At 38.5% G+C, this 12502-nt stretch overlaps 1 protein-coding gene across 2 annotated transcripts; it reads right to left on the bottom strand.

Moving 5' to 3' along the window:
• Positions 1-2429: 2429 nt before the first annotated feature.
• On the bottom strand, positions 2430-12111 carry LOC120306817 (pulmonary surfactant-associated protein A-like). Of its 2 annotated transcripts, XM_039340730.1 has the most exons (6): positions 11956-12110; positions 10448-10543; positions 9637-9726; positions 7715-7804; positions 5691-5768; positions 2430-2900 (listed from the first exon to the last, which is right to left on the bottom strand). In XM_039340730.1, the coding sequence occupies exons 2-6, from the start codon at positions 10527-10529 to the stop codon at positions 2524-2526; spliced, it is 717 nt and encodes a 238-aa protein (XP_039196664.1). In that variant the 5' UTR covers positions 10530-10543; positions 11956-12110; the 3' UTR covers positions 2430-2523. The 2 variants fall into 2 exon arrangements, with proteins under 2 accessions (XP_039196664.1, XP_039196665.1); XM_039340731.1 differs by lacking the exon at positions 7715-7804 and having other exon boundaries at positions 11956-12111.
• Between the last annotated feature and the right edge of the window lie 391 nt (positions 12112-12502).

A 12502-nucleotide genomic window follows, 5' to 3' on the forward strand; every position in this document is an offset into this window, starting at 1 on the left:
GAAATACATATCTACAGAAATAGGGCACAGCAATGATGAAAACTGTCTTAAATGCAATATAAAAGGGGAAAAAATGACATTGCCATAGGTGTATACTATAGGCCCTCCAACCAAATGGGAAACTGATGAACTTTTTGCTAGTCAGCTAACTTAGGTACGTAGGAAGCACATGACAATAGAACACAATCAAACTGGAGTCTTGGACTTTAAGAGCGATAATTTCAATAAACTTAGGGCTTAGGAGGGATTCCATGGATGAGAATCCTCAAAGGGAAAACAACTCAAGAAGCTTGAGAAATATTTTAAAAAATAACCCGGTCTAGCACAATACCAACAAAGAAGAAAAATAATAGCTCTCAAAAGCAACCAGCATGGCTGCATAAAGAACTCTCTGATAAATTGAAAGATAAAAGGTACAAGTATAAAAAGTGGAAAGAGGGGCACATAACTAAAGCAGAATATCAGCAAATAGCCCGAGCCTGCAAAGATGAGGTGAGGAAAGCTAAGGCTCAAAATGAACTAAGGCTTGTGACCAAAGTCAAAAATAATAAAAAAGCTTCTTTCAACATGTAAAAAAAAACAACAAAAAAAGTTAAGGAAATGATTGGTCCATTAGTGGGGGAAAGTGGCAAGAAGGTGACAAGCAACAGGGAGAAAACAGAACTATTTAATTCAATTTTTTTTGCATCTGTCTTTACAAACTTATTAAACAGTACCATAAACCTATTAAAAACAGTACCATAAAAATAGATTAGAAACACAAGTTAAGGCAAGAAAATGGTAAGTGAGCACCTTCTCAGCGTAGATGAGTTCAAATCACCAGGACCAGATGGATTACACCCCAGAGTTCTCAAGAAACTGGCAGATGTGATCCTAGAACCACTGAACTATATTTTTCAAAGATCCTGGAGCACTTGGGAACTACCAGAGGACTGGAAAAGAGCTGATGTAGTTCCTCTCTTCAAACACCATCTGAAGTGAGGTGTTAAGAGGTGTGGAATTGATACCCAACAATTGGTATCTTTGGATATTGCCTGGAAGAGAGAGAATTAGCTCTCTTCAGATCCTGAAGTTGAAACTCAAGTACTTTGGCCACCTAATGAGAAGGAAGGACTCACTGGAGAAGAGCCTGATGCTGGGAAAGATGGAGGGCAAGAGAAGAAGGGAACGACAGAGAATGAGGTGGCTGGATGGAGTCCCTGAAGCAGTAGGCGTGAGCTTCAATGGACTCCAGAAGATGGCAGAGGACAGGAAGGCCTGGAGGAACATTGTCCATGGGGTCGCGATGGGTATGACACAACTTCTCAATTAACAGCAATAACAACAACAACAAAATCCAGAGAAAATAATGTGATAATCTGGGTAAATATTTGGACTCTGGTTTCATCCCACGTTTTTGGATTTTGCTCAGTGTTCAACTACAAAACTTTTTCATCCTTCCCTAGTCTTCCTTTTAAAACTGAATCCTTACCTTCTCACCCACTGCCTGTAGGTAGTCCTCGACTTTGCGACTTTACAATTGAGTCCAAAATTTCTGTTGCTACGTGAGACAGCTTTTCCACATTTTACAAATTTTCTTTCCACGGCTGTTAAGTGAATCGCTGCAAGTATTACGCTAGTAACATGGTTGTTAAGGGGACATGGCTTGTTAGAAGGTTACAAAAGGGGATCACGTGACCCCAGGGGGACACTGCAATCGTCATAAATGGGAGTTAGTTGCCAGGTGCCTGAATTTTGATCACGTGACAATGGGGATGCTGCAACGGCCGTAAGTGTGAAAAACGGAAATAACACTTTTTTTCCAGTGCTGTTGTAACTTGAAACGGTCATTAAATGAATTGTTATAAGTCGGAGACCCCACGTACAACCCCACATCTCTTTCCTATCTGGATATTATTTTCCCTTTCGTAGGTGACAGTAACCACAAAGTCTATTTCTTCCTTAATTTATTTTCATGGTCCTTATGATATTTTAACCAGCATCCTGAAGTTAGAACAATTAGTCAGTGGAACGAGTTGCGTCCAGAAGCTATAAATGGGATTGGTCAACACTTTCTCTGAAATGCTAGAGGATCTCCTGCCTTTACAGGGGGTTGGACTAGATGACCTCTAAGGTCCCTTCCAACTCGATTATTCTATTCTATTCTATTCTATTCTATTCTATTCTATTCTATTCTATCCCATCCCATCCCATCCCATCCCATCCCATCCCATCCCATCCCATCCCATCCCATCCCATCCCATCCTATTCTATTCTATTCTATTCTATTCTATTCTATTCTATTCTATTCTATTCTATTCTATTCTATTCTTCATTCCTCTATTCCATTCTATTCCATTCCATTCCATTCTTAGATTTTCTGTTTACAAAAATGCAATCCTTTTAGAATAGGTTTGTCTTTTGAGCGCAGGAGATGAAACGAAAGCAAAGAAAATGCAAGGAATTTTATTGATTTTTTTTGACAGAAAAATCACATCAAGTTATGTTTTAAGGAACATTCAATGGTTGCCTTGGGGTTGGGTTTTAAAACTGACAGACCACAAGGCGGTAATTGTTGCACATTTTGTCATTCCAAGTGCCATCGCTGTACATTTCCACACATTTTTCAGTTCCTGGACCGGAAGGTTCATTCTTGTACCAGTTGGTAAAATTCAAAGGTTCCCCATTCTGGAAATGGAATTTCCCTGGCACATCACTTTCAATAATACCCAGATAGGCATAACTGTTGTAAAATTGCACAATCTTCTGAATAGCGTTGTTCTCTTTCACGTTTCTTGGTGCAGCAATGGCGCCCTGGGCTTTTTTGCAAGTCAAGTCTGCTGTCTCAAAGACAGATGCCTTTCCAGTAGAGGCAAACAGCTTATCCCCAGCAATTGCCATCTTTTCTTCCAAGGTCAAAGCTGTCAAGAAATTTGGAAGCCTTGCTTAGATCCTTCAAAACATATGAAGAACAGTTGCTGGAATTGGGAATGTCTAGTTTAATGAAAAGAAAGACCAGGGGTGACATGATAGCAGTGTTCCAGTATCTGAGGGGTGGCCACAAACTAGAGGGAGTCAAGCTATTCTCCAAAGCACCTGAAGGCAGGACAAGAAGCAACGGGTGGAAACTAATCCAAGGAGTAAATCAAGCTAGAACTAAGGAGAAATTGCTTGACCGTTGTTGCAGTCATCCAAATGTGGCCACCATTTTGTGGGACAGAGATGGGACAAAATGGAGGTTGACAGACAAAAAAAAAAGCCTCTGCATTTTGCTGCCTTGGAGAGGTCTCCGTGGTGCTGAAGAAACCTCTGAACACGGCCAAACGTTTCTGCAGCGCCATGCAGAGCTTTTTTAAGGCAGCAAAAGGAAACGGCTGCCATTTTGTGGACACACACGGCTGCCATTTTGTGGACAGACACAGCTGCCATTTTCTGGACAAGACAAAATGGTTTCCTCTTTGGGAACCACAGCATGCAGATGTGCAAAGAAGGAAGCTGGATGGTGGACTTCTTCAAAAGGTAAATGAAGAGGAGGAAGGTGTTTGACCAAATGGGTGGGAATCAGGGCTAAGGCTGGAGCGGGTAAAGACCCATGGGAACCAAGTCATGGGAAGTGGAGCATGGGGGATCCCTAGAAGATGGGAGAGGATGGGAAGGGCAGGGCTGGTGAGGCTGGGCCAGTGTCAGGCCTCCAGCAGAGTCCTCCACCCAGAATGCTCCGTAGGCTCCACTTAATGACTTGTACATTCCTTTTTCCATTTTATTGGGGAAAGCAAGCATGGTGTGTGTGCGTGTGTGTGTGTATGTGTTATTAATATTACGTTTCACCTAACAACGGATGCAACCTGCAATTAAAATGGGCAGACTCCATTATAGCCATATCTCAAAGACTAATTGTAGTCTCTTCTATTGAACACCCATAACACATACACATATACACACACATACACACAGAGGAGGCTTTGGGCTTTGGGACAAGGTGTGGTGCGAGCCTTTCTTAAGAAGTGGATTGATGAATTATTATCCCAGGGCAACAATGTACTTTTTAAATTTCTTTCTTTCTTTTTTTTTTTTTGACTATTTTGGTGCTGTTTTTAACTTAAGCTGGTCAACAAGCATTTTTTATTTATTTATTTATTTATATCCTGCCTTTATTAGGTTTTTTTTTTTTACAAATAACTCAAGGTGATGAATATAGCCAGCAATATATATTCAATATATTCCTCCTCCTATTTACCTTATAAAAATAACAGCCCTGTGAAATGAATTGGGCTCAAAGAGAAGAATTGGTCCAAAGTCAGCCAGGTGGGACTAAAACTCACATTTTCCTGGTGATTAGACTAAAGCCATTCAGACAGCTTTTGTGTCTATGGCAGGACTAGAACTCAGAGTCTCCTGGTGATTGGCTCAAAGTCACTCAGCTGGCTTTCATTCCTAAGGTGGGACTAGAACTCACAGTCTCCTGGTGATTGGGCTAAAAAGCCATTCAGACAGCTTTTATGTTTAAGGCAGGATTAGAACTCAGAGTCCCCTGGTGACTGGCCCAAAGTAGCCCGGTGCTTAGAACAAATTGGATGGCGAGTGGCTAACTATACAAATAGAATTAATAAATGAGTGAATGAGTGAGTGAATGTATAAATGAATGAACAAGTGTTAAGTAAAATAATTTCTTTGTTTCTCTTTTTCTACTGCAAAGCTGGGAGAGTCCATATTTCCTTTTATAAATGATGGGAAATCACAAGTTTCATAGAACTGGATTGCTTGTGAGCTCTCAGTATTGATAGCAACCACTGTTGGGACTGGCAACTTGGTAGTTAAAGCAAAGTAGCTGCTAAGAGAAACAGGGTTATGCTTATGATTTGACTTCAACTTTATTTTATGTATTTGCCAAGGTCGTAAATGTGAAGATAGGTTGCAAAATTACTTTTTCATCCCTATTGCAATTGTAAATAGTTACCAAACAAGACTCATAGTACTTCTAGTTTAGTTCTGGGTATCCCCGGATCCATTAAGAACATCGGGTTCAAAGATAAATAGATTTATAGAATTGACTTTATATTGTTTGATTGCTAAGTGGCAATCTGGTTGTACCTGAGTGGAACTAAGGCTTGCAACTTCATTTCTGGTTTTTGTTAGAAAGTGGCAATAAATTTTCTGAACTGCTATTTTATGAAGTCATTAAGGTTAAAAAAAAAGCAGTGTCTGGTTTGTACCATGGCTATATGCTGATGGAAGCTACTATTCCCATCTATATTAAAAATGGTATTTATTGCTTCAAGCAAAGGGGGCTGGACTAGTAGACCTCCAAGGTCCCTTCCCTTTGATTCTAATTTGAATCTCTCATGATCCTGTATTCAGTCTAAAAATGACATTTGGTAATCCACTGAAGAAACATCAGTGAACGTTATGAAGTCCCCTGAATGATATGCTGGATAGAATACATTCTTAAAAATAGAGGGACAATCTAACTTTAGGTTATCGCGTTCTTTATCAGTTGGTAAAATAAAAAAAGTCCCCATTCCAGAAATTGAATTTTCCTGGATAATCACTTTCAATAATACCCAGATAGGCATTAACGGTTATAATATGATATAGTCTTCTGAACAGCTTTTGTCTCGTTCAGCTTTCTTGGCGATGCAAGGGAATAAGAATAAAAACTACTCACCCACTTTTAATCTGAAAAAGAAAAAGGGAAGCCATTAAAAACATACCTCTTTCCATTCGGGCAATTCTACGCTGGAGTTCTTTGATGTCGTTTTGTAGTTTAGGATCTTGACTGGCAGGCAGACCTGTGAATGAAAAATAATGGATCTTCATTGTCCCACAGTTCAATTGAAGTTATTACTACTCTTACTTGACTATATGATCCTGTGACATGAGTTGGGACAGTACTTTCCTTGAATGGTGCATTGGAGTACAAATCAGCAATAGCCTGGCAGATTAGATAACAGAATGATTAATTGATTGATTTATAGGCCTAGAGTATTTCTTGTGTCTTTCAACCAAAACAAATGGATTTTGTTTTGTGTCGCAAATACATTTTTGTGTCTTCCTTTTTCTGAAAACTTCCCTGAACCCAAAGTTATATTTATTATTCTTTTAAAAAAACAAAATATAAATAAGAGGCTCTTGCAAGCCCTTCCACCAAGTCCCTTAATATTGGTATGCCAGGGTTTGCAACATATATTGGTGGGTCCTCAGGCTATTGTTGACACCTCCATCCAAACCTTAAAGATGCTTTTTCAGGAGGCAACTGGACTTTCTTGTTTTTCTTTTAAGGTGTTTCGCTTCTCATGCAAGAAGCTTCTTCAGTTCTGACTGGATGGTGGGGAATGGAAGGATTTATACTCCTTGCAGACAGTTGGTAATTTGCATTATTTTAGCGGGTCGTTGAGGCCATTTGAAGGTTTACCTGTGTTCTCAGGGCCACCTGAGTGATGCTAATGGGTGTGGAGCCTTCTTGGAACTATGGAAAGGACTGTCTCCAGTCTACAACACAATTCCTTTCAGCAGTTCCAAGAAGGAACTCCCCACCATCCAGTCAGAGCTGAAGAAGCTTCTTGGATGAGAAGCGAAACATTTACAGAGAAAAACAAGAAAGTCCAGTTGCCTTGTGAAAAAGCATCTTTGGGACAACCAAGACCTGGATGCCTGAGAATCTCCATAGATACCTCCATCCATAATAAATACACATTTTGTGGCAAGATTTTGGGAAGGGTTCTCCCTTTTCCTCATTCCTAGGGCTGAGTGAGGGGAACTAGCTCTAAGATCACCCAGCTGGTTTTGTACCTAAAGCAGGACTGGAATTCACAGTCACCTGGTCTTTAGCTTGATGCCCTAACTACTACACCAAACTGGCTCTCTGCAACGGTATAGAAAAAAATTGGGGGCAAATAACAGTCATTTGCTTTGTTTTAGAGGGTCATTGAGGCCATTTGAAGGTTCATCTGTGTCCTCAGGGCCACCTGAGTGGTGCAAATGGCTGTGGAGCCTTCTTGGAATTGTTGAAAGAACTGTGTTGTAGACTAGAGGCAGTCCTTTCAGACAGTCCTGAAAATTTTTTTCTTTCAACAATGACAATAGGATTGTGGAGCAAAACCAATAAATACCTTTTGATCGCAGAAGGCAAACATCTCCATGAAGTCAAGTGCTCTCATAACTGATTTCCATCTCTGCAATAACTCTCATAATTTAGCCTCTGCTTCAAGGTGAATCATTTCAGAGAGTTTGTCTCACCCATCTCTATTTCATCAAAGGGATTCCTGTTGATATTTACCCCTCCCACTTTCAAGAGCTGGAGAGCTCGATTGCCAAATTAATATGTAATGCCCAGCGGCCTAGGCAACACAACAGCACACAAGGAAAGCTTGATCTCCTTTTCATTTAAGAAAATATCTAGAAAATGGTTGAATTTAGTGACACTAATTACCGTCTAGATGAAAACAGTTTACAAAAATTGGGGGAACTTCTAAATTCCTTCAGAAGGCATGACCTCTATTAGGTTGAAGTCATCTTGCAAAATAGTGTGTGCAAGCTTTTGAATGCACCAGGAGGTGGTTCAGAATGTTTCATCAAGTAATATAGGAACCAAACAGATTTTAAAAAGGGAAGAAGAGGGTTGTCATTGTTTTTTGTTTGGAATTCTGGATTGGGCCAAGCCAGATGTTGAGACAAGCATATCTGCTTAGGTCTGGAAGCCTCTAAAGTGCTCACAAAAAGGATGACATTCAATCACCTGGTGGACCAGAAGGACCTCTGACACCTGGATTGCCCCTTGGTCCTCGAGGGCCAGGAGCTCCGTTTTGTCCAGGTGGTCCTTGGGGACCTGTTCAAAGGAAAACAAGAGATGTAATTGTGTAACATTCTTGAGCACTTATTTCAAATTTTGGATAAGGAAAGCATTGAATTTGTGATTGATCATTTTGTTACTCTGTTGTAGAAACAGAAATGTATCTTTAATTACCCAAATCCTCAAAAATGGGGTTCACAATATCTATAAACCTTCTTTTATTTTATTTATGGATATAAAATATTTCTACAGCTGCCTATCTTTTAACCAACTCTGGGAAGCTTCCAATACAAAAATAGCCATGACCCACCAGTATAGTATAGTATAGTATAGTATAGTATAGTATAGTATAGTATAGTATAGTATAGTATAGTATAGTATAGTATAGTATAGTATAGAATAGTATAGTATAGTATAGTATAGTATAGTATAGAATAATGAAAGAATGGAATAGAATATAGAATAGAATAGAATAGAATAGAATAGAATAGAATAGAATAGAATAGAATAGAATAGAATAATGAAAGAATGGAATAGAATATAGAATAGAATAGAATAGAATAGAATAGAATAGAATAGAATAGAATAGAATAGAATAGAATAGAATAGAATAGAATAGATCTGGAATGGACATTGGAGGTCTTCCAGTCCATCCCCCTGCTGAAGCAGGAGAACCTATACCACCTCAGACAAGTGACTTCCATTCTCTTCTTAAAAACCTCCAGTGATGGAGCATCCACAATTTCTGGAGGCAAGCTGTTCCACTGGTTAATTGTCCTTATTGTTAGGAAGTTTCTCCTTCATTCCAAGTTGCTTCTCTCTTTGGTCAGTTTCCAACCGTTGTTTCTTGTCCTGCCCTCTGGTGCTTTGGAGAATAATTTGACCCCCTCTTCTCTGTGGCAGCCTCTCAAATACCGGAATACTGCTATCATGTCGCCCTTATTTTTTCTTTTCTTTAGACTAGCCAAACCCAAGTCCTGCAGTCGCTCTTCGTATGTTTTAGTCTCCAGGCCTTGGAGCATCTTAGTTGATCGTCTCTGAACTTTTTCCAAGGTCTCAACATCTTTTTTGTACTATGGTGACTAAACCTGGTTGCAGCATTTCGGATGTGGTTTCACTAGGGTTTTATAAAGTGGTGTTAATACTTTGCGTGAACTTGAAGTCCACAGCTACACATTGAGAAGGTAAAGGTGGATTATGGAGCAAAACCAATAACCATCTTGGGATTGCAGAAGACAAACATCTCCATGAAGTCAAGGACTCTCCTAGCTGATTGGCATCTGTACAATAACTCTCCTAACTTAGTCTGTTCTTCAAACTGGTGAATCATTTCCAAGAGTTTGTCTCGCCCATCTTTATTTGTGGAATGAGTTCCTGTTGATTTTCATCCCTCCTACTTCTAAGAGTTGGAGGGTTTGATTGACAATTTTTATGTATTTATTGTCTTACTACTTTAATCATTTACTATGTCATTTTATCAGATTGAAAGCTGACCAGATAGTGAGATGGGAGCAAATGAATTGAATAAATTGATAAATGAATATGCAGTTGCCTAGGCAACACAACAAAAACACAAGGACAGCTCAGTCTCCTGAAGAAGATGACTCTGTTAATGGCACTAATGACTGTCTGGAAGAAACCAAATTTACCAAAAAATAGGGGCACTTCTAAATCCCTTTGGAGAGCATGATGAAGATGAAGGAGTCCAGAATGTTTCATCAGACAATGGAAGAATCAAAGAGAGTTTGAAAAAGGAGGAAGAGGAGTGTGTTTTGTTTGGAATTTTGAAATGGGCAAAGCTAGAGATTGGGACAAGCATATCTGGGAGGTCTGGAAGGAAAGCCAATGAAATGGAGATACTCCATCACCTGGTGGACCAGGTGGTCCTGGGGTGCCTGGGATGCCTGGTGGTCCTGCAGGGCCAAGAGGTCCAATTCCCCCCTGAGATCCTTGGGGACCTGTTCAAAGGAAAACATATCCATGTAAATGTGTCACTCTCTTTAATATCCTTGGGCACCAATTTCAAATTTCAGATATAAAAAAGCATTGGAGTTTTGGAAGATCATCATTCTGTTGTAGAAACATAAATATATCCTGAACTTCAATGACCCAAACTCTCAAATTGGGATGTACAATATCTATGAGGCTCCTTTCCTTTCCTTTCCTTTCCTTTCCTTTCCTTTCCTTTCCTTTCTTTTCTTTCCCTTCCCTTCCCCAATTCTCCTTCCCTTCCCTTCCCTTCCCTTTCCTTAGAACATTTGTATTATTTCTGTAATATTCAGTGGAGAAACCTGAAAATGTTGATGCCAGTCTATTCTCCCCATTGCAAAGGCAATTTATTTATTTATTTATTTTTGAAAAAAAAAAAAATGCACTTCTGTTATTGGAATTTAAAAATGGGAAGATCTGTCTGGCTGTCTGTCTATTTGCTGCCCATCTGGTAATGAAACAACTCTGGGCAGCAAATAAATTCAATAAAGAAAGAAATAATCTTCCCATTTTTAAACTCCAAGCTATGATTATAGATTTCTCCTGAAGAATTCATCAGTAAAATGTCGACTTGAGAAACCACACGGAATGTTCTTCTATTCATTAGCAACAGGATAATCTCTGATTATTTACAATTGTTTTTGATTGCTTAATCATTAGTATTGAATTTCTTGTTATTTCCAAGCTTACCTGGACAATTTGTCTGCCCATGAGCTTCTACCAGTAAAGCAGCTGTTATAGCAAGGATCCAAACCAGCTGGAAGGACAGCATCCTTTATCAACCAGCTAAATGAAGAAAAATATTTTCAGCAGATGGCCTTGCATCAACATAATTTTTATTTCCAAAATGACTCACAACAAATTGAAAAAAAAAGATGGAAGAGACTTACACCTGGATATAATGAGCAGATTATTTAAATTAGAGAATGACATGATTATCAATAATGCTGGTGTGGTGAGTGGTGGAAGGTAAAACATACGCTAAGGAGGCAATTTTAAATTTTAAAATTTTAAAAAAAATACCAGCCAGAGTTGCAGAATTCCACCCTCCGTGCATCAAGTAAAATTTCGTTCATAATCCATACCTCCGTTTTGCACTTGCATGATGAAACAGCTACTTGTACTTCTGGGAAGCTGACTTTCATATCTTAAGTTCCACCAGTTTGACCTTGTGTCCCACCACAATAGGAACAGGTCAGAACTAATCCCCCTTCTGATTCAAGCAATATGTTAACATATCCTCTTATTTTTAGTTTTTTTTAAAAGTTTGTTAGATTTGTGAATACAGAATAAAAACTAATCTGAACTAATCATTAGAATGGAGGAAAAAAAAACAAGAAAGAAGAAAAGAGCAAAGACCAAAGTAGAGAAATTGAAGAACAGGAACAAAAGGATTATAAAGAAGTGATTTCCAATTTTCTTTTATAGCAGCTACAAGTATCAATATAAGCTAATCTCTTACAGCGTAGATTTCATTTTCCCCATGGTCTATTGTTTTTAGTCTAATCCTCAAAACTGTACATCGTGACTTCATTTTTCTTTTCTGTCTTCCACAAAAATCAATGAGGGGTGCCAATCATCGTTAAACTTAGACTATCGCCTATCTTTAATTAAAGTAGTCAGTTTGCCTTCCCAGCAAACATCAAAATGTCTTCTTGACAGAGCACGTTGTGTTCTATTTTACTTGTTAATAGACAAAATTTAATAATTGCAGTCTGCAGCAGTGAAGGAGACCCTTTGCAATAATGTATTCTCATTTGTTTAGAAAATGTTTGATACTTCCTCCCTCTTTAAATTAGCCGTTTTATTTCCATCTCTTTATTCTGCTAGTGGCTATGACATTGTCAACAGCATTTTCTTTAAACTGATAAATTAAAAAGGTGAAAATATCTGAATGACAACCCAGTGCTACCCTTCTTTATTGGAAAAGTATATATTTAAATTACTTTAAAGTTGCCCTTCTCCCCTTTTTCAATTTTAATTCCAATTAAGTCAGCACAACAGGCTATTCATTACTATTATTACTACACTGCTTGGTGTGTTAATTTTAAAATTGACATTGCATCTTTATGGACTTCTGAAACATATGATGGAATGCTATGGATACCTACTCAAAAGAAAGTTCTGCTAAATCATTAGCACCCTTCCACAACCAATTAGATAGAAGTTGTAGCTTTGAACGAAGGATTTTAACTTACCCTTTCGCTTCAGGACAAAATAATGAGGAATGGTGAAAAAATGTCAATTTATAGTATGCGTATACAATTGTTGTCGGGTCTTCATTCTCTACCAGTGCCTTCTGTTTTATTTATATAGTTGTTCCATTACGGAAAAAAAAGATTTAGCAAAGCTAGAATAGCCATCTGTCAATAGTGATTGTCTTTCAGAAATAAGATATACATAGTATAAAAAATAATCCATGTTCTTGGACAATACCATAGACCAATGGAGACCAATTTCTGCTGGAAATTGTTTGCACATATAAGGTTTCCATAGGACGATCTAATTCATAAGTATATATGCCTTGTAATTTTTGATGCTTATCCAAACACAGGGCTAGAAACTCTTCTCAAGAAATCTGACTTTTTTGTGTACATTATCTGTCCACACAGCAACAGTATGTACATAGACAGATGGAACAAAAACACGATTAGAAACCTGACACAGTTGACTTGGAACATATACCATGAGAATGATGTCCTGTTCCATGTTGAAGACATAAAAACAATGCACCAAGAGCTTCAC

The sequence above is a fragment of the Crotalus tigris genome, unplaced genomic scaffold (assembly GCF_016545835.1).
Source record: "Crotalus tigris isolate CLP2741 ecotype Arizona unplaced genomic scaffold, ASM1654583v1 scf7180000017753.6788120, whole genome shotgun sequence".
NCBI lineage: Eukaryota > Metazoa > Chordata > Lepidosauria > Squamata > Viperidae > Crotalus > Crotalus tigris.